At 42.7% G+C, this 27,095-nt stretch overlaps 1 protein-coding gene across 2 annotated transcripts in view; it reads left to right on the top strand.

The window, feature by feature from the left end:
• The first annotated feature begins 430 nt into the window (after window positions 1–430).
• Window positions 431–27,095, top strand: part of ogdh.L (oxoglutarate dehydrogenase L homeolog) — a 44,426-nt gene continuing 17,761 nt past the window's right edge. Inside the window, exons 1-6 of one of the 2 annotated variants that reach the window (XM_018250933.2) lie at window positions 431–587; window positions 10,823–11,091; window positions 15,947–16,135; window positions 18,309–18,411; window positions 24,315–24,430; window positions 26,864–27,018. In XM_018250933.2, coding sequence (XP_018106422.1) covers window positions 10,870–11,091; window positions 15,947–16,135; window positions 18,309–18,411; window positions 24,315–24,430; window positions 26,864–27,018 — 785 coding nt within the window. In that variant the 5' untranslated portion in view covers window positions 431–587; window positions 10,823–10,869. 2 annotated transcript variants of the gene reach the window in all.

Below are 27,095 nucleotides of genomic sequence, written 5' to 3'. Positions count from 1 at the left end.
TGGCCACTCCAGTATTGTGATACGGAAATTAGATTGTAAGCTCCACTGGGAACAATCTCATTCAAGTGACAGAACTTTATCAGGCCCAGACTGAAGAGGGGCTGCTGTAAGATTCCAGTCACTATTTATTGGCTGATGTGGGCTGTTTGTACCAATAATGAAAGGGCCTTATTTGAATCTCAGTCCAGAGCTGATTTATATAATTAGAAACAAATTGCCTTGAGGCCTACACTCCTCCCTTTAGCAAACAGGGAGCATAATAATAATAAGTGTCAGTGCCATACAGTCTCTGGAGCAGCTTTAGACACCAGCAGCCCGTCACTATATCAACTGAGAGGGAGAGTAACTCTAATTCGTATTTAGGCCGCAGGTTTAGGCGGGCCCACACCATCAGTGTCCGTGATGCACATAAAGTTATCAAAGTTTGAAGCCCAAGTGAAAGAATCATTTCCGGGCGTGGTCATAGACGCAAGTACGGGAGGGGCGTGTCCTTTCAGGATCTGGCGCGCCCTCCAGTTCACTGAGGCAGTCGTCAGGCGGGAGCCGGACGGAGTGGACGGCCGCTTTTCTCACATCTTCAGACTGAGGTGAGGCCATGGGAAATCCCATACTGTACCGGGAGGAACTAGTTAGCAAGGGCTAAAAGAACACAACGCAGACGGTAGTTTGCAGCGTTGTATTTCGGTATACGGTGTAATCGTCTGGTGTCCCCTAAGAGAAGGACCAATCAGTGCGCTCGTTGCATTCGCAAGAAGATGTGTCGGCTGTGCGCTTTGGTTCCTATAGGGGCTGTGGGCGTGGCATTGACTGCAGCATTTTGGGTAATGTGACCGGGGCAGCTGCCAGGTCGCGTTCAGTGCGCGTATATCTCGCTACATGAAGGGTTTCGGCTAAGCCCGAGGGATCCGGAAGTGTGTTAGAAGTGGAAGTGTGTTAGAAGTAGCGCTAGTGAAGCACAAGGCGGACACTGGCAATGGCTGGGAGTTGTACGTTACACTTGCCAGTGCTGAGGGGCATCTAGCCGTGTGCGCATGTGCAGTCTCTCAGGGCTGAGTCGTATGGACATCGGGCGCGTTTAACCTTCACTCACAGTCTCTCTCTCTGTTGTCATTCTCTGAACTTCTGGTTCTGACTCCTGAAACAATGTAGCAAAATCCATCCATCTGAACCCATGTAGCAGAATCCAGCTGAACCCATGTAGCAGAATCCAGTTTATAAACTGACCCGGAGGTGATCTACATTCAGGAGCTCCAGGCTCTGCTTAGCGTTTATATCTGCGCAGTAAAACCACTGGAAATGTCTGTTGCAACTATACTTTAACTATATTTTAACTAATCAGCCCGTAGCACTTACGCTTTATGTTGGTAAGTTATGACAGCCTGTTCTATAACTGGGGTTCAACGGGCAGCCTTCTTGTTGATCTACAACTCCCAGCATGCTTCAGCTGCCTTTACTTGCTGCTGGGGTCCATTCCTAGCAATCCTAGACACCTTGGATCATGCTCCCCGTGTTACAGAACATATATGTATTGCTCACCTTCACTTTTGTTTATTTGATAATCCCGGGATGTCTTAATAGCTGCTTCTGCCCACGTCTGGACTGGCAGTCGAAATAGGCCCAGGCATTACAAGTACAACAGAGAGGCCCAACCCGCTCCCCACAGCCCACTAAATAGTGACTTTCTATGGCAGCCCCTCTGGCATTTGCCAGAACCCACAGATTGCCAGTCCGGTCCTGCTTCTGCCCCTGGGAGTATGTGCATGTGTGCTGAACAATTCATGGTGGTTTCAAGTGTTGTTTTGGACTCTTAAGAATAGATCAGGTCATGTACTGTTAATGAATATGCTGTTAATTAGGCAAAGCAAAAGCTGTGGATGATCCCCTTGTAATACTTTGTCACTGCTGGGCCAACAGCATGAATACCCACAGAGCCCAGACACACAGCTTTAAGCTTCTTTAACCAGGACAAATCATCTAGCTTTGTTATATTAGACAAGTGACTGTGTACTCATTGGCTACTGATAAATACATTTATATGTGAGCTCTTTGGGGGATAAAAAGCATTCTCACAGCTGAAGAAATCATTGTATAGTATTTATGGTCTGTAGTGAGCAGCATAAGCTGATGATATTGGCCGCTAACTTGGCTACTCTGTACAGTGAGCCTAAATGATGCTCCAGCCCTCCCTGAAAGGGGTTGTTCACCTTCCAAACACTTTTTTTCAGTTCAGTTGTTTTCAGATTGTTCACCAGAAATAGACTTATTTTTTTACTATTTTTTTTTTTGTTAACCATTTTTCCAAAATCGATGTAGGGTTGTTTACCTTTGTATTAATTTTTACTGTGATGTAGACCGTAATATTCTGAGACCATTTGCAATTGGGTTTAATTTTTTTATTATTTGTGGTTTTTGAATTATTTAACTTTTTATTCAGCAGCTCTCCAGTTTGCAATGTCAGCAATTTGGTTGCCAGGGTCCAAATTACCCAAGCAATCTTGCACTGATTTGAATAAGAGACAGGAATATGAATAGGAGAGACCTGAATAGAAAGATGAGCAATAATAATACATTTGTAGCCTTACAGAGTATCTTGAGTTTTTTTAGATGGGGTCAGTAACCCTCATTTGAAAGTTAACTTAAAGGTCAACCACCCCTTTAAAGTGCCTGTCTCTGGGTTCTGGGCGACCTCTCGCTCTTCCTCGCGGTGGGTTAAGCTCTTCTTTCTCTCCCCGCCCGCCCCCGTCAAATGCCGACTTACGGGGTTGTGTTTTATAGACGGTGCGCCTGCTCACACTGCCCCTTTTGTGATGTCATCGACAGGGCGGGCGGGCGCTGGTCTATAAAAGCAGAAGGTCGGATGCAAGCAGGCTAAGGGAGGGCGGCTGTGGGTCAACGCTGTGACTTCATCTGACGTTTCTATCTCTTACCTTATTTCCATTGCATGCGTTTTGTCGCAGCGTGTCGGATCGCGCCAAAAACGTCCGTGCAGTCCTACCCTTTTAGTGTGCATGGGTCTTTGCAATCCCCACAGGAATGTTCCGGCTGATAAGGATGTGATTAGTCAGGCCAACTGATAATTGTGTAAGGGAAATGCTCCTGTGTGAGAGGCTTTAGGCTATGGACACACGCACGGATTTTCGCTGCGGTCCAGCGCCATTGCCTAAACTTGAAACCGCTAGCATATTTACGCAGTGTTTGGCTTTTTTTTTTTTAAAAAAACCCCGGCGACAATCCGCACGTGTGTTTATAGCCTTAAAGGGGAGTTCAACCTCCCCAAATAATAGAAACCCCTACCCTCCATAGTCCCCTGCTCCCCTCCCGCACAGGTGTTAACACCTGTAAATGCCCCTAAGCCTGTAATTACCCCTCGTTGCAGAGTCCGTGGATCTCACAGGCGACATCTTCAGCACTTCGTGATAACATTGTTTGATTTATTTTTCCTACTTTATTTAATCTGAATGGGTAGTGGTATGTCGGGAGATGGTAATGAATGAGCATTTTATGGACTTAAGGATATATCTGCACGTCTATGGCCAGTTTAAAGCGGCAAAACAGATCAGGAAAGTGCATTAAATAGAAGCTTCCCCCTGTAGTTTGAACCCAAGACTGTAGAGGTGCCAGCAGGCATCATTTAAATATTGCCAACACAGCCACCATATGCCAAGTTGGTAACATGCTGGCCATTAACTAGTATGTGAATAGCATGTGCCAGGTCCATTCTCCGGGACTAGCTTCATTATTGGGGGTTCCAGTTATAAGACCACTGATTCTGGATCCCCAGTGTGCTTCCTTATTGCTCTGCACGGCCTGGGGCAGGATTCCAGACACAGAAAGCATCTGCGGAGATCAAATTTCCCGGTGCGCTACTTTTTCTGTGTTGCTTCTTAAAGGAGAAGCGATCTGCAAACCACTGGGGTGCAATTGTTAGGTACCCCCATTTACCCTAATCACTTACCTCTTATCGTTGGCCAGCCAGCACAGCAGCCAATGGTACTTTAAATCTGTTCCCCCAGCCTTTGCCTGACACTTGTGGGGGAGATTGGTGCAAGTGTCATGTAAGAAGAGGGGACAGGCACAGGTCTGATGCCCAGGGCAGTGCCCAGCTCCTCCTGATCTTATTGGCAAGCATTTCTGTTGATACAATCCTGTATAATTAGTTAATTGCCTGATCGTGGCATTATTAGGTGTGATTTCCTGTGCAAGTGTTTATATATAGCTGTGACGTCTGTATTCTCACTCCTTGAGAAACCCCTTTACTGGAGGAAGAGAAGCTCCTCTGAAGTTTCATTTTACTGCATGGAAACACAAAAAGCCTTTGGTCCCGTAGCCTTTTCTCTCTTTCTGTTTCTTTGCCTCCTTGTACTCTGTCCTTTACTCAAGGTCTCTCCCCGTGTCCCTTGCACCTGTTGCCCTGCCTCTGCCTGGTATAAACAGGCCACTCAGTTTATTTCCAGTGTCTGCCAGGCCTGTCTTAATTAACTCACAGCTATTAGTAGCCACCACCCCTATTGTTGTTGTGCAGCAGAATGCTGGGACATGTAGTCCTTATCCCTGACTGTGCTGTCCTAAAGCCTATGCTCTTGGCATTTTAAACTTGATGCCCTTCAGCTTGTACTGCACTGCAATTCCCATCATCCCCTTCTACTGAACTTCTGTACAGTTATACTATTGCTAGTTTGGCACCAAGCTAAGGCACAATTCTGTTCAGGGGCATTGTCTTCTTCTGACAGGGACACTGTACTTTTGTGTATGACAAGACTGGAGGCCAACAAGCCAAATGTGACCATCATTGTAATGGGCCTCAGTCAGGCCACGGACTCCTTGAGGTTTTTTTTTTTTAAATTAACCCTTGACCTGTGCCAGTCCTCTGCTATAGAAGCAGGCATTGCAACATGCATGTTTAAAGGGGAACTTTTGCAAAAATTAAAATTTAATATAAGCTCCCTAATACTGCGGTAAGCAACTTTGTAAATAAAATCAATTAACAATTCTGCATTATTTCTGAAATAATCAAGTTTATGTTCACTATCCCTCTCTCCACATCGGTTTCTCTTCATTCTGTCTTTATGCAGAAGTTGTCTGTCCGATGAATGCTCCATGATGTCTGCTGAGTTTAATAGAGTGAACTCTAATACATTTTCTAGGCAAAGGGATATATTGGATCATTCGTCTGACACCCAACTCCTGAATGAAGTCAGAATGAGGAGAAACAGATGCTGAGAGAGGAATATAGAAGACGAACTTGATTATGTCAGAAACAGTACAGAATATTTTTTATGAAAGATTATCTTTATTGATTTTTATAAACATAACACAGAGTAAGAAAGAAGAGAGTGAGGAAAGAGAGATAGAATGCCCTTTATACGATAGAGTAGAGTGTATCGTGTGTTAAAGAACCAGGTTAGGAGCTTTTCGTTTCTTCTAAGTCAAATGACGGCAGTATCTGTTTGTGTTTCTGTAAGCCACCTATCCCAGATTTTTTTGGATTTGTCAGGGCATCCACGCATTATATATGTTAATTTGTAGCTCGGAAGAATGTCATTGATTTTTATCCAGAATACTAAGGTAGGAGCTTCCATGGCTTTCCATGTGAGCAAAATGGCTTTCTTTGCATAATGTAAAAGTTGCTTTAGACACAATCTGTCACTGGATGAAAGCGTTCCTCAAAATATCCCAAAAGTCAAAATGCAGCTGTTTGTATAGCTGGGAGTCCGTACAGAATATTTAAATGTATTGTACTTAGAGAGTTTCCTATTTCAGTATGCTAAAGCTAACATTAAATCTTCATTTTTGCAATCGTTCCACTTTAATTATTTTGCCAACATTTAGTTCCCCCTTAAAGGAGAACCAAACCATTTTTATTAAAACCCCCTCCCCCCCAGCATAGGTGTTACCCTGGGTAAATGCCCCTAACTCTTTACTTACCCCTTGTTGCAAATTTAGGGCATCAGAGTTCACGGGCGCCATCTACTCTTCGGGAAGTGAGTGGCTTGTCGGCGCATGTGCAGTTAGCGCAATCTGCTGGTCGCAAACAACTGCACATGCACCGAAAGCCATGGAAATTGCCGAAGCGTCGAAAGAAGACCCATAGAGAAGAAGATGGCGCAGTGAACTCTGATACCCTGAATCTGAAATGAGGGGTAAGTAAAGCGTTGGGGGTATTTACCCATTTACAACTAGGCTTGGGGTGGGAGGAGCAGGGAGGGGGACTATGTAGGGTAGGGGATTTTAATAAAAAAAGGGGTTGGTTCTCCTTTAAGTATTAAGTAAGTATGTATTTGAGTGTACAGTAATGTACATGTATTGTAAGGCTTCTTTTGCGGAGTAATGCAAGGGTGCTCCTGCGTATGGCAGATATTTTGCTATGGCTTATTGTAGCCCAGCAAGCCCTTGCCTGTTGTGCAGGATCATTTGCCCACGGTTCCCAGCGGTCTATGGGTATTTCTCCAATAGAAAAGTAGTTTGTCAATAGCTAATACAAGGGTATGTTGTCTCTCTCTGAGAATAGCTTTTACAATCTAGGTTTCCTGCTGTAGTTACACGCCATATAGCACTCATTTATTATTCTGGGCAAAACACTGTGCTTAGCTTCTTCCCATAGGAGGAGACTTCTGGTGGCAGGTGCAACTTTTGGGCTTTCATAATAGGGAGCTTAAAGTTGCAGCTGTCTCTATATGCTGCACTGTGTACAGAGATGGTGGGACGAGATACAGACACTGAAATGTTCAGGATGTATGTTAGGTTTTGGGGCAACCTTGTGCCTGTTGGTGGTCAAAGGAACAGTAACATCAATAGATTAGTGTTTTAAAGTAATACAAATCTAATTCAGTGTTGCCCTGCACTGGTAAAACTGCTGTGGTTTTGCTTCACAAACACTACTATAGTTTATATAAATAAGCTGCTGTGTAGCAATGGGGGCAGCCATTCAAAGGGGAAAAGGCTCAAGTTACACAGTAGTTAAGCTCTGTAGTACATAATGGTGTTATCCACTATTTAACCTGTGCCATATAGCCCTTTTTTTTTCAATTTCCTCCATTGCTACACAGCAGCTTGTTTATATGAACTATAGTAGTGTTTCTGAAGCAAACACGTCAGTTTTACCAGTGCAGGGTAACATTACATGATATTTTCATTACTTCGTTACTGTTCCTTTAACTCTCCTCTTTCCCAGTAGCACATCCGTAAAGGTGACGGCGAACACAGCCTTTACACAGCCTTGGCTGCAAGTATGTAACATGTTTCATTAAAGCCAAGGGCCTTTGGCTGAGTGCCTGTAGCCCAGCCGTTTGTGTGACCCCAGGCATGTGACCAGAGAGGAACGCATGGAGCAGTCACTATATCAGTCATCATTAGGAACCGGTGTCCAATTGCACAGGGAAGGACGTCAGCAGAACGGTGGCACTGAAACCTGTCACCATGGGTAAAGCCAACCTGCGTCCCTCCAGCTGTCACCTTCCCTGTATCACAATGTGACACTCGTGCTGCATGTGGCCCTGTGGAGCTTCTCTTGGGGCACCATTGCACTTAGGAGAGTAATTAGGGCTTAAAGGGATTCTGTCATGATTTTTATGGTGGTTTTTATTTCTAAATTACACTGTTTGCACTGCAAATAATTCCCTCTACAATATAGAATTTCATTCCTGAACCAACAAGTGTATTTCTTTTAGTGGTAATATTGGTGTGTAGGCTCCATCTCAGTTCATTATGCCTGGTCATGTGATTTCCGAAAGATGGAACTATTTTCTGGCAGGCTGTCAGAGCACAAGTCACGTAAAGGTGGCCATACACGGATAGATCCGCTCGTTTGGCGATGTCGCCCGTGTATGGCCACCTTAACTGCGAGCAGCTGGAAAACTGACAATATGTCTAGCCCCATGTCCAATTTCAAAATTAAATGTAAAAAAAGCAGTTTGCTCTTTTGAGAAAGGGATTTCAGTGCAGAACTCTTCTGGAGCAGCACTATTTTGAAAAAAACATTTTCTCCCACAACAGTATTATTATAGGGGATTGCATCTAAAGAACTTGTATTGTAATGCACTATATACAGGGAGATTATGTATTTGTCCAAGGTCAGGAGATTTATGCTGCCTGCCTCCAGCCTCAACTTTGTACTCGGAATAATTACAGAGGTAACATGAGCTAATAAAGCAATGGGAGTATCTTTCTCTTTTCTCTTTCCCACTTATCTGAAGTAACACACACACGAGGCACTAGGTACAGAATAAGAAATATCAATATGTTCTGCCAATCCCTGATTTCCCTTTTCTCTGTAATAATAAAACCGTAGCTTGTTCTTGACCCCAACTAAGATATAATTAATCCTTACTGGAAGCACAATCAGATTATTGGGTTTATTTCATGTTTACCGTATATACTCGTGTATAAGCCGACCCGTGTATAAGCCGAGGTACCTAATTTACCTAAGAAAACTGGAAAAATTTATTGACTCGTGTATAAGCCTAGGGGCTGATTGAAAATCAATCTGTACCTGCACCCACTGAATAACAATGAAAGGTAGGCCTGCCCACAGTTTAAAAAAAAAAAATTGTAAGCACACCAGTCACAGTAAAATAACTTATAACTCAACCAGGGGCAGAGAGATGGAAAGATGCAGCAACTACATACGAGGCTCCTTCTGCGGCCCCAACAGTGTGCAGGACACATGTAAATGTTTACAGTCCGCAGCAAGAGCTTTGAAATTCCTCTGCTTATTTTGGTCACAAACTCTTCTAGGAGAATATGGCCTGGATGGGGAAGGGGGTCCAATAATCCCATTATTATAAATAAGCCCCTGTTTAGCAGTTGGTGCTGCCATGCTGGTTCCTGTAGGGAGAAGATAATCCATATAGAATACAGGGCTAGCAGTGGGTGCTGGGAAATAACACAACACTTTATACAAAAGGGCCCTGGTCCCCACACCCCATTTTGTGAGCCTATGAATATCAATGAAGTGAGGAGTTACTAATGACACACCCAGGTGCTGAAAGTAGGGGTTATTTTCTTTCAAATACCGTATATACGCCAATCCCTCACCGGATCCCTCACCTCCCTCTCCCATAGCGCATCAGGACTCTGTGACGGACTGTCACGATCGCCTGCTCCGGGCGGCGCGTCCTTCCCTGCCGGCGTTGCTCCCAAAATGGCGGCGCCCATGGCCGCCACGTGGGTAGCGGCGCCGGCGCCTCTACCCACGTGGCGGCCATGGGCGCCGCCATTTTGGAAGGACGCCGGCAGGGAAGGACGCGCCGCCCGGAGCTCCTGGACCTGCTCCGGGCGGCGATCGTGACAGTCAGTCACAGAGTCCTGATGCGCTATGGGAGAGGGAGGTGAGGGATCCGGTGAGGGATTGGCGTATATACGGAGTATATATGGGAGAGGGAGGTGAGGGATCCGGTGAGGGATTGGCGTATGACCCGCGTATAAGCCGAGGTCGAGTTTTTCAGCACATTTTGGGTGCTGAAAAACTCTGCTTATACGCGAGTATATACGGTACATGAATTTCTAGTAGATTTAAGGTATGAAGATCCAAATCATGGAAAGATCTGTTATCTGGGAAAACCCCAGGTCCCGAGCATTCTCTACATAACAGGTCCTATACCTGTACATGAATACTGGCAGGCTAGCATAAACGCACAGATATTCTTAAAAGTAAGCAGCTTTTAACCAATATACTTGTTTCAGGCACCAGGAAACTAAAGGACAAGTAAACACATTGTTTTGTTTTTTTTTGCCTGAAGGCTCCTCTGTAACCTCCACCCCTCTACTTCATTACGCAGGTACAAATATATCCTACTAGCATTTGTCATGTTTGTGTAACAGGCCTCGGGCCTCCCCAGCAGGAAGTCTCCTTTGAACTCCATTAAGCAAGTCGGTCAGGAAAATTTTGCATTGTCCTCATTTTAAAGTTGAAAATCCAACTGGTGTGCGGCAGGAAAAATGGTAGAATTTGGGTAACTCCCAGCAGACCCAGTCTGCCCCCTGAGGCATGTTAGACAGCCTGGGTGTGACTGCTTCCTCTTTAGATTTTGCTCACTTTCTTACTGAAGAAACATTGATTCTGTCACTGCCAGAGGCTCAAAGAAGCATGTTAATCAGCCAAAAGAATGTTCTATATTAAAGGGATACTGTCATGCAAATTTTTTTTTTTTTTTTAAAACACATCGGTTAATAGGGCATGCCCCAGCAGACTTCTGCACTGAAATCAGTTTCTCAAAAGAGCAAACCGATTGTTTTATATTTAATTTTGAAATCTGACATGGGGCTAGACATATTGTCATTTTCCTAGCTGCCCCCAGTCATGTGATTTGTGCTCTGATAAACTTCAATCACTCTTTACTGCTGTACTGCAAGATGGAGTGATCACCCCTCCCTTGCCCCCCCCCCAGCAGCATAACAGCAGAACAATGGGAAGGTAATCAGATAGCAGCTCCCTAACACAAAATAACAGCTCCCTGGTAGATCTAAGAACATCACTCAATAGTAAAATCCAGGTCCCACTGTGACACTTTCAGTTACATTGAGTAGGAGAAACAGCCTGCCAGAAAGCAGTTCCATCCTAAAGTGCTGGCTCTTTTTGAAACCACGTGACCAGTCAAAATGATCTGAGATGCACCTACACACCAATATTACAACTAAAAAAAAATACACTTCAGGAATGAAATTTTATATTGTAGAGGGAATTATTTACAGTGTAATTTAGGAATAAAAACTACACCATAAAAATCATGACAGAATTCCCTTAAGTTGTTAAATGGTGTTCTTTGGGGGGCGGGGGGTAATGCATCATTTTATAGGTACTTATTCTTTTCTTTTTTCTTTCAAGGTTTCAAAGGAAACTTCCCGAAGTGACTCTTCCAGCAGAACACAAATATGTTTAACCTAAGGACTTGTGCCTCTAAACTCCGGCCTTTAACGGCCTCCCAGACTGTACGTTCCCTCACACACAAAAAGCCTGCGGCCCCCAGGACGTTTCAGCAATTCAGGTGCCTTAGTACACCTGTGGCCGCAGAGCCTTTTCTCAGTGGGACTAGCTCCAACTATGTGGAGGAAATGTACTATGCTTGGCTAGAAAACCCTAAGAGTGTCCACAAGGTAAGGATGGAGACCTGCTACTCCACTGCGTAATGCCTACTGAATGCCAGGGAATAACTAGAGCATGTTTGGGGCAAGCTTCAGGCGGCCATGATAAGGTTGCTACAACAACTGGAATGGTCATCTGCTTTGGCAAGACAAAGGATCAGAATGATCAGCCTAATGGAGCTTCATGTTGTCATCTCATTGGCTGCAGCAGAAGGAGAACCTTGTTTTGTGGATGGGGAACTGGACAACTGTCCGATGTGTTGCCAAGACCAGTTACAAGCCTGCCCTTGTAGAACCAGTTAATGTATCTTAATATTGATATAGCTCCAGTACTACTACTACTACTACTATCCACACAGAAGTCAAACCATTACATGAACACTATATCCATATAAGGAACAGTAATATCCATATAAGGAACAGTAATACCAAAAAGTTGGTGTTTTAAAGGAATGAGAATATAGTGTACTGTTGCCCTCCACTTGTAAAACTGGTGTATTTGCTATAGATATAAGACTATAGTTTATATAAACAAGCTGCTGTGTAGCCATGGGGCAGCCATTCAAGCACAGGATACACAATAGGTAACAGATAAGCTCTGAAGAATCCTATTGTATACTACAGAACTTATCTGTTACCTATTGTGTATCCTGTGCTTGAATGGCTGCCCCCATGGCTACACAGCAGCTTGTTTATATAAATTATTGTAGAGTTTCTGAAGCAAACACACCAGTTTTACCAGTGCAGCACCACAGTACATTATAGGGATGCACCGAATCCAGGGTTCAGGATTCGGCCAAATCCTTCTGCCTGGCCGAACTGAATCCTAATTTGCATATGCAAATGCGGGGTGGGAAATTGCATGACTTTTTGTCAGAAAACAAGGAAGTAGAAAATGTTTTTCCTTCCCACCCCTAATTTTCATATGCAAATTAGGGTTCGGTATTAGGCCGAATCTTTCGCGAAGGATTCAGGGTTTCGGCCGAATCCAAAAAAGTGGATTCGGTGCATCCCTAGTACATTATATTTTCATTTCTTCAAGTCACTTCCATTGCCATGTTTTTATTGTTTGTTTTATGTCTTGTACTATAAAAGAATCCACGCCTGTGAGATTGGGAAGCAGCCCTGGTGGGTTTGAAATGGCATAGCGGAACCCAACTGAGAGAAGCATACATGGCTGACTTCTGCTATGTGTTTCAAGAGTCATAACCAGCAATGCAGTGAATAGCGACAGATACTGCTTTCAATAGCAGTTACATCTACAATTAAAATAACATTTTTTTTTTAGAGGTTATAAAGGGGTGTTCAGCAGCTCTCCAGTTCGCAGTTTCAGCAAATTGATTGCAAGGGTCCAGATTACCCTAGCAACCATGCATTGATTTGAATAAGAGACTGCAATATCTATAGGAGAGGCCTGTATAGAAAGATGAGTAAGAAAAAGTAGCAGTAACAGTAAATGTGTAGCCTTACAGAGCATTTGTTTTTGCAGAAGTGGTCAGTGACCCCTATTTGGAAGCCTGAAAGAGTCGAAAGAAGACAAAGAACTATATAAAAATAAATAATAAAGACCAATTGAAAATTTGCATAGCATGGGACAGTCAATAACATTCTAAAAACTTAGATGAGCCACCCCTTTAAAGGAATAGTTCAGTGTGAAAATAAAAACTGGGTAAATAGATAGGCTGTGCAAAATAAAAAATGTTTCTAATATAGTTAGTTAGCCAAAAATGTAATGTATAAAGGCTGGAGTGAACAGATCTCTAATAAAACAGCCAGAATCCAACTTCCTGCTTTTCAGCTCTATAACTCTGAGTTAGTCAGCGACTTGAAGGGGGGCCACATGGTACATTTCTGTTCAGTGAGTTTGTAATTGATTCTCAGCATTCAGCTCAGATTCAAACGCAACAGCTATGACCCATGTGACCCCCCCTCAAGTCTCTGATTGGTTACTGCCTGGTAACCAGTCAGTGTAAACCAAGAGAGCTGAAAAGCAGGAAGTAGAGTTCTGACTGACATGTTATATGTCAAATCACTCCAGCCTTTATACAATACATTTTTGCCTAACTAACTATATTAGAAACACTTTTTATTTTGCACAGCCTGTCTATTTACCCAGTTTTTATTTTTACACTGAACAATTCCTTTAATGTGTATTGTAAAAATTGCTGAATTCTGTTTTATTTTTGGGTTTAAGTCCCTTGTAACGGCTGTGCAAACACTTTTCTGAGAAATGCTGATCTGGGTTTTAAGCAGCTCGGTTCAGAGGTCATGTTTGTTTAGCTTTTCATTGGCTGCAGCTTTAGCCGGGGTTGAGTGGAAGCTGATACAAATGACCTGCAGAGAAAATGAAGTGCAAGCATTTAGTCCAGCTCCCCTCCCCCCACCAAGACTGCAGCCAATCAGTGAGCATGCAGAAGCCCTTGCACCCTACTATAACAGCCATTAGGAGTGGCCGGTTGTTTGGAATAAATAAAATACTAAATTGCTTACTTATATAATAGACGGCTACAAGGAAAACTTGAGCAACACGGTTTTTTTTGTTTTTCTGTAATTGGTCTGGTTATTCAACCTCATAAAATGTATGGATTGTATTTGGTTCTTATCTGAAGCTGTAGGTTGGCTGTTGTGGATTTTAACGTAGGCTTGCTGTCTGTCCATCTGTGCTCACCCAGTGGGTGACATTATAAATAGGACCATCATATAACACTGCATTCTAAATACTAATGTGTTCAACCAATGTTTTGGTCTCTGCAAAGATCTTGAAAAGGTTTCTGCTGAGACTGAAAGTCGGTTCAACAAATTAAATTTTTATATAATTACAGTGTTGTATAGTGTAATAGACCTGGGTTATTTTAGTGATATATATGTGGGGGGTATAGTTTCCCTTTGCACTGCTGGCTCGTGGTTAGAAGTGACTCAGTACTGGCTGGTTTGTGCTGGAATTAATAGTACGTCATCTCTACCTGGCTCGGCTCCAGTGTAAGGTCGGATTGTCGTCTCACTCACTCAGAGGCCATTAAGGCGATTAACCCCTCTGTGACTGTACCACTGCACATTTTGTGTTCCCTCCTCTGTTTGCAGTGTAGATTTAACCGTGTATAGTGCCGAGTTCCCTCTTGGGAATACTTGGTTATTCTGCTGAATATCTTCCATTCTTTTTTTACCCTCTTGCATACGAGTGAGCAGTAGGTGTTCTATAACCAGGCACCCGAGATCAGTACGGCAGCCTAGCCTAGTAGAGGAAGGGTTAACATCGGCAGTCGTGTGTAATGTAAAGACTGCAGAAGGGTGCGTAGGAATTTACATGGGAACAGTTCCCAAATGCCAGCAGAGGACACCCTGTCCCTTGTGCCTTAAAGTCACTTTGTTATTAACAGGGCCGGTGGGAGCATTCGGATTATACAATTGAGCTCCCAGTCTGCTTCAGCAACACCAGAGTATCTCATGAAATATATATTGTGCCCTCCTCTGTGCCTGCTCTCCTGGCTATCGGCACTGAAATTACTGTCAAACAAGATCTCATGATGTCACAAGATCTCGCATTCCCCCACTCATCTTGGCTTCTTGTGACTCCCCGACAGACTTAAAATAGCGGCAATCCACCGGCCAAGTATTGTTAAACTAGCACAGTAACCATCTTCCATATATTCTGCTCCTGATAACCCAGAGATTGGGGGGTGCAGCACTTAAATACATAAATGTAAAGCTTGCTTTACCAAATATTCACTCGCCAGAACTCTCTGTTGGGGTTAACAGGGGATTTGCAGCTCCATTCCTACTCTAGAGTCTGTTACTTACAGCTGCTATACTAAGCCAAAAAAGCCATATTAATGCACTGGAAATCCCTCAAACCCCCTTCAATACAATATTGTCAAAAACTGCTAAATGATTCTCTCTCAAACCAGAAACTGACCTATCTGGCTAGAGGTTGCCCAGGAAAAGTTTAAGCTATTTGGGGTACCTGGCTCACTATTCAAACTGTTTTAAGTACATCTAAACTCATACAGTATAATATATATGACAACTTGTACCTCTCTCACCTCCCCTCTCTACCTTCTTTCTTCCTGTTTTTTTTTATTATTGGTTTTGTAAATATTTAAATTTAAAATAAGAAAAAAAAACTATCACAGTAGCTAGATGCAGGGCTCTCCCTCCCCTGGAGGTTACTTCCAGCCAGGGATTTGTACCCCCAGCTGATAAGTGCTAACAGAAAATGTTGAGAGTTCAGTAGGAGCTGCCATAGCACAAACATTTGCCTTACAGGTGCATATATAACAAGCTCCCTTTTTTAGCTGGACATAGACGCAAAGATCCGATCGTACGAATCATCGTACGATCGGACTTTCCCATCTCCCGACCTGCCACTAACCATTCCGATCATAAAAAGAACAGATGAGCTGATGTTCTGTCCCTGACAGCAATCGTACAAAAGTTATGTCCGACAAAAGCTAGTGACAGTCTCCCGCTGAAAATCGTAGAATCGGCAATACACGCAGAGATATTATCCACAGCCGACAAATCTTTTAATCGACCAAACGACCAATCTCCGTTGGACCAAAAAAAAGACGGGACTCTCCACACACGGTCCAAAAATTGTATGAATCCTTGATTTGTACGATCCGATCTTTGCGTCTATGGCCAGCTAAACCGAAAACCCGGGCTGGATCTCCAGAAAGCAGTGCATCAGTATGGTAGCAACGTGATAAGCGGCCACTGCTAGAGGACCTTTCTTTCCTGTAGTAATAAATTAGAAGACTATGTATAACCCCATACCTGGTTTATAGTACAGCATAATTATCTTAATGAATCAGCAAGAAGCTATACCTTGGTTATACATACAATATATTAAAATTTTTTCCTTTTTTAGTCATGGGACATCTTCTTCCGGAACGCAAATGCCGGCGCATCCCCTGGCGCAGCTTACCAAAGTCCTCCTCCTCTCGGCAGCAGTCTGTCCACCCTTTCGCAGGCGCAGTCGTTGGTCCAGGCCCGGCCTAACATAGACAAGCTTGTGGGGGATCATCTCGCTGTGCAGTCGCTCATCCGTGCCTATCAGGTAAAGAGGATACCGTTGCACATCTCATTTCTGCTTGTGCCCAAAGTTTTTTTTTTTTTTTTTTTTTTTTTTTTTTGAGTATCTTGCCATCTTTGTTTGAAAGTTGCTTTGTACAGACGACGTGTATAACTGTGTCTCAACCCTGTGTGTCCAGGGTTTAATAATATAATGGAGTTCATATCCCACCTTACACTGGGAGGGAGAGTCTGACTAAAGCGTTGCCTGCGCTAAGCAATTATGCTCTGGGGGTGGAGGATGTCCCTATTAAGTGGCACTGCCAGTGAATGACTTTCCTTTTAAAGGAGAATTCATCCCGTAGTTTAAAACCCTCCTCCACTGCAGCCTACCTGCCCCCCAGGCAAATGCCCCTAATTTTTTACTACCCCTCTGTGCAGATTCTGGCCTCAGAGTTCAGGGCAGCCATCTTCTTCTTCTCCTGCAATCTTTGTGCATTGACTGCATTTTCGGCGCATGTGCAGTTGGAGCAAGTTTCCGATCCCAAACCACTGCGCATGCGCCGAAAGTCACAAAAGTTGTTGGAAATTTTTGTGACTTTTATCGCATGCGTAGTGATTCGGGACCGGAAATTTAGCTGCGCATGCGCCAAAACTTCCGAAAAAGACCGAAGAAAGAAGATGGCTGCCGTAAACTCTGAGACAAGAATCTGCAAGGAGGGGTGAGTAAAAAATTAGGGTTTGAATTATCCTTTAAAAAAACTACAGTAGAACCCCCATTTTATGTTTTTCAGGGGACCGAGAAAAAAATTATGTAGAATCCGGGAAAATTAAAACCAGGGAAATGTGTTAAAGTAACTTTTTCTTCAAGTAGTGAAAGTATATAAGCACAGGAGTCCATTTTACTTTGAGATACAATATTTACTGTGTTAATAACAAGGGTTAAGCATTGCAGGGTTAATGTCAGTCACATACACAACCTAAAGCAATAAGTGATTGGTGCAGGACTGCATAAGGGGAATTGACCATTTACAGGCAGAACCATGGCAAAATATTAGGGATGCACTAAATCCAGGATTCAGTTCCGGATTCAGTCAAATCCTTCTGCCCGACCAAACCAAATCTGAATCCTAATTTGCATATGCAAACTAGGGGCGGGAGGGAAATCGCCTGACTTTGTCACAAAACAAGGAAGTAAAAAATGGTTTCCCCTCCCCACCCTTAATTTGCATATGCGAATTTGGATTTGGTTTGCTATTCGTCTGAATCTCTCACGAAGGATTCAGGGTTTGGCCGAAACCAAAATAGTCGATTTGGTGCATCCCTACAAAATATACATCTGGTTAGTATTTTAAAACCTCTTCATTTCTCAAATAATAACATTCATAGAGGGAAAAAAAGAAGTTTTTGGGAACATAGAGACAAAATATGGATGTAAAATCTGGGAAAACATTACTTAAATACAGGGAAATGCACCTCACAGAAATGCATTAGAAATTGGTGGGATCACAAATAAAAAATGTAAAATGTGGGAAAACTTAAAATCAGAGTACTTAAATCAAGGTTTCACTGCACATACATTATATCTAATTTGTGTTGTGGTTAGTTGAATATATCTCCGTATCAACGTTTTCTGAGTTTTCTTCTAGCCATTTGTGAACTACATTTCCCAGCATCCTCAGCCTGCAGAAGAATAGCTAGGGGGTTCCTAACAAAGGAGTGGAGAACCAATGGGATTTTCAAGACGCCCCCGTTTTCTGGGGGAGGGGCTGGAGCAGTGTGGGGCCCTCTTTTTAACATGTTTTGTTGTTGCTTCCAGGTGAGGGGTCATCACATTGCAAAGCTTGACCCGCTGGGAATTAGTTCTGTTAATTTTGATGGGGCTCCTGTGATAGTCGGATCTCCAAATGTTGGTGAGAATCCTTGTGTTAGACCTGTTGTAACTTTTTTTCTTTTCTGTGCTTTTTTTCCTCCTCCTGTTACCTGTCTTTGTGCCCCCCTTTACCACTTCATCCAATCGCCCCCTTCTGTGCTTTGCCCTCCCTTTCTTTCCTTTGTACCACTTCTCTTCCCCTTCCCCTCCAACCTGCTGCCATCTGTATGTTACTGCACCTTCTCCTCCATGCTTTACTGCACCTGCTCCCAATTCTCTCTCCTCGTCCTACTGTTCTTCTGCAACCCCTCCCTTGTCCTGTCCTTGGATCCCTGAATTCCTATAGATCCGTGGGCACCATGTTGCTCAACTTGATCCACTTGGCATTCTGGATGCAGATCTGGACTCGTGCGTGCCAGCAGATATTATCACTTCCTCAGACAAACTCGGTGAGGGCTAATGTGCTAGTGTCACTGCTTCTGCACCTCGCCGTCACCCTCCCCCCCCCATGTCTGTCTTACTCCCCTCTCCTCCGCTCGCTACAATACTGGTCATGAGATCACAACTAACAGCTGCGGGGTCTGTGTGCTCATCCCAGGGGGTCCCTATCAGGCCCATACAGGATTCCTCTTGGTGTTCACAATAAGCAGACCTTGTGTTAAAGGAACAGTTCAGTGATCCTAGAATGTCATTGGCATAAAACTTGTAGTGATACTTCCTATAAACATACACTGTAGCTCTTGCCAGCTATAAACAATAAGTTTAGCCACATCGTTTATAGAAAGGAGCTGCCTTGCAGAGGTGCTATACCCACCGGGACCCCTCTGTCCTGTAGCATGCCCCCCCCCCCCCCCAAATAAACAAGCTGTTAGTTTGACCTCTTGTCTGTTAGAAGTTATTATAACTCACAGGCTATCACGCTGCTGACAAGCTATCACAACTAACCTAGACTAGTGCATCCAGTAACCAGCACTAACCATGTATTTGGGGCATTATGCATGTAGTAGTAATAGTACTAGTAGTGTGTGTGTCAGACTGGCTCAGTGCCTGTTTGGGTGTAGGGCATGTTGGTTGGTGGCATGACTATGTGTGGTTTGAGAATACAGTACTTTTAGGCTATGTACACATGGCCACCAAGGACTTACATATGAATTACCTGTCTCATGTTTCCCAGTTGTTTTGCTCCCTTGCAAATAGAGATTGACTAAAAATTCAGCAAAAGCAGTTGATCTCCATTTTCACTGGTACAGACTGCTGTGGTCAAAACTGTCCAATTCAGATAGGGAGTTATTCAGATTGCCAGGATTCATGCCACGTCTCCAGTGGATTTTAGTAAACCCCAGTGTGATTCAATCAGGGATTTAGCAGATCCAGAAATCATATTTTCATAGCAGGTAATGCCTTTTTATATACTTGGGGGGGTTATTTACTAAACTCCGAATGCCAAAAACCCAAATAATTTGTTTTGGTTTTTTTAGTATAAATTCAGAATTTTTAGTGGGGAAGAAAAACTCCCACAAATTTTTCGAGATTTATTAAACCACGAGGATAGTAGTCAGAAACCGAAAATCCGGCATCTTAGACCTACCCAGGTTGTATATAAGTTAGGTATGCACTGAATTCAGGCTTCAGTTCAGGATTCGGCCTTTTCCAGCAGGATCCGGCCGAACCAAATCCTAATTTGCATATGTAAATTAAGTGTGGGAAGGGAAATCGACGTGCCTTTTCGGGTTTGGTATTTGGCTGAATCTTTCACAAAGGATTTGACCTAATCCCAAATAGTGGATTTGGTGCATCCCTAATATAAGTCAATGGGAGAAGTCCCGAAGTTATCTTGATCTGCGCTGGGTTTCGTGCAATAATCCGAATATTTCGTGGTTTTCGGGGGAAAAAATCAGATGGGAAAATCTGGAAAATTTTTACGAATTGCTTTTTTTTCACCAATTTTTCGGTAAGGGGAATTAATAAATAAGGAGAAAGTAACCCGTATGGATTTGGTTGGAGTTGTTTTCAGAAAATAGAGAAAAATTCGGACTTCGATAAATGGGCCTCCCCATGTTCAGATCTTTAAAATCCAAGTCTGGGTTTAGTTTAATATTTAGTGAAAGGCTCCATACTTGGGAGGGGGTTCCAAAAATGATGTTCCAGTAAAGAATAATTTACCAGTTAAAAAAAAAAAAAAAAAAATGTAAAGAGCATTGTTGTGACAACCAGTACTTAGCCATGGCCACAAACATCCATTAATGCACACTGCAAAACAAGCCCCTTTTAATAGCAAGGCTGAAATCCCAGGTTTTGCTTGCGGTACAACAAAACAAGAGTTGGATGTGGGAAAGTACTGCGGCCACACTCGCCTAGTCCTTTATACAGAGGCAAATCTCATATGTAAACAGACTTAGGATAATGGCACATTATGTAATATTTATTTGCTGCTGGATTTCAGCCGTATGCCCCACCCCTGCCTTTTGTCTTTCACATTAATGGAAACCACTTATTGCTGCTTGTGCTGCTCAGATTCCACTCACATCGTACAGGAGGTTTGTACAGGGCCAGTAGTATCGGGGGGCTACTCTATTGGATACCTGTTGCCATTAGCCTTAATGCAAATTCCATGGTTCAGTGCACAAGAAAGCGCTCCCCACCCCATACTGTTAATATAGGAAATAAGGATACTCCAAATCTAGGATTCGGTTCGGGATTTGGCCAGGATTCTGCCTTTTTCAGCAGTATTTGGTTGAATCCTTCTGTCTGAATGAATCCTAATTTGCATATGCAAATTAGGGGTGAGGAGGGAAATTGTGTGACTTTTTGTCACAAAACGAAGTTAAAAAAAATCTTTACCCCTTCCCACCCCTAATTTGCATATGCAAATTCAGCTGAATCAAAAATAGTGGATTCGGTGCATCCCTAATAGGAAACACCCATGTAATGTTGCTCTCGTTAGCACATTTCTGATGTAACACTGCTAATATCATTCATGTATTACAGGAGTGCCCTTTCAATTTACTGATTCAGGAAGAGTCTTCTGGCGCTTTACTGCTCATTTCCATTGCTCACTGTGAACTGAGCAGAGGTGTGTCATGTGACTCTTCTTCACCTGCATCAGTGTCTTTAAATCTGACATTCTGTTCAGCCACAACAGTACAGGGTGCTCCTGTAACACCTTCCTGATATTAAAAACATGTCTTATGGCCTATGTAATACAGTTGGATACATTAAAATGCAGTCATGGGGACATAGTTTGTATTAATGGGATAGCGCAGATCCCTGTTCTATTCCGTGACATCCGTTGACTCATTATAAGGCTACAGATCTATGAAGATGTGGCCTTGCCTGTAGATCAGCAATATACAGGAAGATGGCGGAAATCGATAGAGATATAGAGATATATTCCACATCTGTAATAGATTAACTGCCCCTTATGTATGAGTCAGGGCATATACTCTCATTTACAGAGGCAAAGGGAAACCCCATATGTAATATGACTTCTATCTGCCAGGATTTCTGACTATTTGGATGCATATACACTTGAATTAATTGCATATTTAAGATGTCTATAAAGCCAAGCGACCAATGGAAAGAAGATGTTGTGTGTCCTGGCAGCAAGAATGTGGGAATGTCATGTGCACTTTACATGGTATTCTGGCAGAACGCTTCCTTTTCAGTCTGCTCAGTATAGGCTTGCACCTTGTTCTGCCCCTGCTTGTGCTGGAGATATATTTAAAGTTTCCTCTGTTTACCCCCCACATGCTGCACTTGTTCTCCTTCTCCCCATGCCCCCGTGCTCTCCCTCTCTTCCCATTCCCACCCAGACCTACAAGCATTCCTGGACCGGCTGCGTGTTCTCACTGTGGGAGGTATGAACTATGTCCTTTCATAACCAAGTACACTGGCTACAGTCAGTCATTACAGGAACAGTGGGACATGCTGGGGGTGGCACTTGTGGGAGATCTAGTTCTGCAACTGCCACATGCTGCCTAGAACAGGTTTGTGTGTTCATTTAGGCTGCCTGTTAGCCGGCATGTATGCTCTGTGTTTTATGGATTTTCTCCTTTAAATGAGAGGCTTGGTTCATTCATACTGCATTCACCTTGGAATTAGGACTGTTCTTATTGCAATGTTAAGAGTATAGATCATGTTTCCATTAAAAGAGGACAAAAGCTACTGAAGCAGTTTATTGGCAATAGGTTAGCCACAATAAAGCAAGCTACAATACAACACTATTTATTCTGTAGAATGCTTTGCCATAGCTGAGTAAACCGCTCTAGAAGCTCTCTGTTTGTTTAGGATAGCAGCTGCCATATTAGCTCTGTTCACGCACGGCTCTGGGCTCTGATTACAGCAGGGAGGGGAGGAGAGAGGAGCAAACTGAGCATGTTCAAGCCCTAGCCAGCTGAAACCATGGTCTGATGCAGCAGCCCATGTGTACACAATTAAAGGACAGAAATGCTGTGTTTCTTTATTTTGACAGGATTCAGAGCAGCGTTACTTTTAGGGTTTACTGGTGTATTTATATAGACCTTTACTTAATTTTCGCCTTTTTTTCTTTAAGGTAAGAGCTGTGGCACTTGACACTAATATGTATACATGTATGTAATACATATACATGTGTGTCAGCTCAGCTAGCAACAGTTTTGGCTTTTACTTCCCCTTTGTTATACTCCATCATGATACAGTGAGTAGAACATGAGGGTTTATGCTCTGCATCTTACCATATATACATATGAGTTGCTCTATTGTTTCCTATAAGGTTAATGATACCAGCAACCAGCAGGTAAATGAAGTATAATTACATAATCATATTAGGCTTACAAATAGCCATTCCTTGCTGCATACATCTGCTCCTCGCCCGTTTATTAACCCATAGCCTAAAAGTCCTCCAGACCCTGTGGTCTCTTTAAAGCTCATCCTGCATTTATAGAACATGGGAATAGGAAATCGGATTACTGTGATACAAACTGAAATGTTGTGACATTTAGACCAGTGTAAAACATGTAGTACAGTTGGCAGGCTCGTGTCTAGTGCAGAGTCTCCAGGCATATCTCTCTTACTGGCAATTTATCAGGGTTGGTGGAGGTACAAGGTACAGAGTTCAGTCTGTGCAGAACATGATGTGCCCTTGTCTTGTTTAGTACCTCTCTGCGTGATGTTACTGAGTGCGCTAGTTCTACTCTATACAGAGAGTATATTGTACAGTTAATTTCTGTTCTCTGACTGTGAACAGGGACTTGCCCCTTATTTAAGTGCAAATATGAACTCCAATACCATTTAGTGCATCTAGGGGTATATTTATCAAAGAGTGAAATTCCGCCACTCTCCATACATTTCTATGGGATTTTTATAGGCGTATTTATCAAAGGGTGAACTTTCACTTTCACCCATTGATAAATACGCCTTTCAAAATCCCATAGAAATGAATGGAGAGCTGCGGAATTTCACTCTAGTGGCGGAACGTCACTCTTTGATAAATTTACCCCCTATGTGTGGATAGCTGCTTCGACTGGGTGCTGGATGTCCGGTCTTCCATTAAGTGTAGGAATACTGAGGGTCCACTGGGGGTCATATCTCATGAGAAGGGGAGATATATATATATTTATATTTATGGACGAGGAGTTTTTCGGTCCCTGTAGGACCCAATACCTGCTAGTTACACTATTGTTTCTTACAGTATTTAAGTGCTATAAGATGAGGGGGTATATCTCTGTCCTATGAATAGAATCTAGCGCTGCGGCTTGTGTACACTTGTCTGGTGGTTCTTGTAGTTCAGTTGCAGCCGGTTGCTCACATAAAAGTGCAGAATAATTTTTGTGGATTGGGAGGGCACAGGAGCTATACATCTTGTGCCAGTAGCACACAGGCTCCTTAAACACTACATGTGCTGCTGGCTCATATCCCCACCTCTGAGGGGGCGTAGGCCTACCCCAAAACTCAAGTGTATTTCAAGCTGTTTGGGATATTGTATTGGATTTGGAATGTAAGTTGATTATGAACCAATGTTAAATTGTCCACTTCCTTTTTCTCTTGTCTTTCTGTTTGCTGCTCCCTTCTTTGTCTCATGGCCTCACCCTGATAAACATAATATAAATTCTACGTACATTTGGCTCTGAAACCTCACTCGATTGCATTCTATTCATTCATGCATCCTCCTTTTTCCATAAATATGACTTGACAACGGTTTTCATATATATATTTATATTCTATTCTCCATCATAACTCATTCTTGTGCAATCCAACACATTCTGCCATGCTTCCCTGTTTCTTTTTTTATTTTGATGCTGTGCTTGCTCGCTTCATCCTCTCTTCCTCCTGTAAAATTACCCGCCTCTGTCTTTCTGACCATCGCCCGCCTCAGGGTTTTATGGGCTGGAGGAATCTGACCTGGATAAAGTCTTCCATCTCCCGACCACTACGTTCATCGGCAGCAATGAGATGGCTCTGCCCCTGAGAGAGATCATTCGAAGGCTCGAGGTGAGAGGACAAAACTAAGGAGACTCTTATTTAATATCGCACAGAAGTGTTGCGACTCATGTAGTCCAAAGGCAGCAGTAAGGGCTGTTCTACATGTTTCTGTGCTGCGGTGACATTTCATATTGGTGGAGAAACATTGCTTCATGCTACTACTGACTGTTACGCATAGATATCACTGGCATCTGCCCCAAAAGACTTGCACGAGGGGATAGTAGTGGCATTTTATCACCTACATACACCTAGGGGCAGATTTATCAATGGTCAAACTCAAATTTATTTATTTTTATGGTAAAAACTATCAAGTTCAACTAGGGAGTTATTCAAATTTGAGGTTTTTTAAAAAAAAATTCGAATTTGATTTTCAAGTCATATCATACACTCAAATTTGACTATTCAACCCCTAAAACTGAATTGCTGTTTAAGTCAATGGGAGTCGCTCAGGGATCAATTTGGAGTTGTTTGCAGCCTTCCTGACATTTGAGGGTTTTTCAGAGAAAAAATGCGTAACAGTTATAGTTATAGATATTTAGATATAGATATATATAGATATATATAGCGATAGATAGATAATATTGAGATAGATAGATAGATATATTGAGATAGATAGATACATACAGTGGTGTGAAAAACTATTTGCCCCCTTCCTGATTTCTTATTCTTTTGCATGTTTGTCACACAAAATGTTTCTGATCATCAAACACATTTAACTATTAGTCAAAGATAACACAAGTAAACACAAAATGCAGTTTTTAAATGAGGGTTTTTATTATTTAGGGAGAAAAGAAATCCAAACCTGTGTGAAAAAGTAATTGCCCCCTGAACCTAATAACTGGTTGGGCCACCCTTAGCAGCAATAACTGCAATCAAGCGTTTGCGATAACTTGCAACGAGTCTTTTACAGCGCTCTGGAGGAATTTTGGCCCACTCATCTTTGCAGAATTGTTGTAATTCAGCTTTATTTGAGGGTTTTCTAGCATGAACCGCCTTTTTAAGGTCATGCCACAACATCTCAATAGGATTCAGGTCAGGAGTTTGACTAGGCCACTCCAAAGTCTTCATTTTGTTTTTCTTCAGCCATTCAGAGGTGGATTTGCTGGTGTGTTTTGGGTCATTGTCCTGCTGCAGCACCCAAGATCGCTTCAGCTTGAGTTGACGAACAGATGGCCGGACATTCTCCTTCAGGATTTTTTGGTAGACAGTAGAATTCATGGTTCCATCTATCACAGCAAGTCTTCCAGGTCCTGAAGCAGCAAAACAACCCCAGACCATCACACTACCACCACCATATTTTACTGTTGGTATGATGTTCTTTTTCTGAAATGCTGTGTTACTTTTACGCCAGATGTAACGGGACGCGCACCTTCCAAAAAGTTCAACTTTTGTCTCGTCGGTCCACAAGGTATTTTCCCAAAAGTCTTGGCAATCATTGAGATGTTTTTTTAGCAAAATTGAGACGAGCCTTAATGTTCTTTTTGCTTAAAAGTGGTTTGCTCTTTGGAAATGTGCCATGCAGGCCGTTTTTGCCCAGTCTCTTTCTTATGGTGGAGTCGTGAACACTGACCTTAATTGAGGCAAGTGAGGCCTGCAGTTCTTTAGATGTTGTCCTGGGGTCTTTTGTGGCCTCTCGGATGAGTTGTCTCTGCGCTCTTGGGATAATTTTGGTCGGCCGGCCACTCCTGGGAAGGTTCACCACTGTTCCATGTTTTTGCCATTTGTGGATAATGGCTCTCACTGTGGTTCGCTGGAGTCCCAAAGCTTTAGAAATGGCTTTATAACCTTTGAAATTGAACTCAGGTGTGATAAACCACAGTTAAGTTATTTTTTAACAAGGGGGGCAATCACTTTTTCACACAGGCCCATGTAGATTTGGAGTTTTTTTTCTCCCTTAATAACGTAAACCTTCATTTTTATAAACTGCATTTTGTGTTCAATTATGTTATCTTTGACTTATAGTTAACGGTTTTTGATGAGCAGAAACATTTAAGTGTGACAAACATGCAAAAGAATAAGAAATCAGGAAGGGGGCAAATAGTTTTTCACACCACTGTATATTGATATAGATAGATATATTGCTATAGATAGATAGATAGATAGATAGATAGATAGATAGATAGATAGATAGAGATATATATATAGATATAGATTTTTATAATAAATTTCAATTGGTTGAATTTTTGATTTGAGGGAGTTTAAAAAAAAAAAAACACCTCACATATTCAAAATTTGACCCTTGATAAATCTGCGCCTTAAAGTATATTTCTCCATTGTCAACTTTGGGGACACAGGAACAGTGAGCTATAGCTGGCACCACTAGGAGGAAGGACGCAATAATTAAAATAAACTAGTCCCTCAGAGAGAGCTCAGTTTCGTTGCATTTTAGCCCGTTCTGCTATTGTCTGTGTCTGCACTCATGGTATAACCCTCTTGTCATAGAGTGCATACTGCCAGCACATTGGAGTGGAATTCATGTTTATAAATGATCTGGAGCAATGTCAGTGGATAAGGCAGAAGTTTGAGACCCCAGGAATCATGCAGTTTAACAGTGAAGAGAAGAGAACTCTGCTCGCCAGGCTGGTTAGATCTACCAGGTAAATGTGCTGAGCAGCTTGGATTTGTCCCATCCGTTACAGGCAGTCGTCATGATCTTGTGTTCTGTGAGCTCACA

This window comes from Xenopus laevis, chromosome 3L (genome assembly GCF_017654675.1).
Source record: "Xenopus laevis strain J_2021 chromosome 3L, Xenopus_laevis_v10.1, whole genome shotgun sequence".
Classification (NCBI taxonomy): Eukaryota; Metazoa; Chordata; class Amphibia; order Anura; family Pipidae; genus Xenopus; species Xenopus laevis.
Note: the sequence above shows the minus strand (reverse complement) of the source record. Positions and strands in the feature narration are given on the sequence as shown.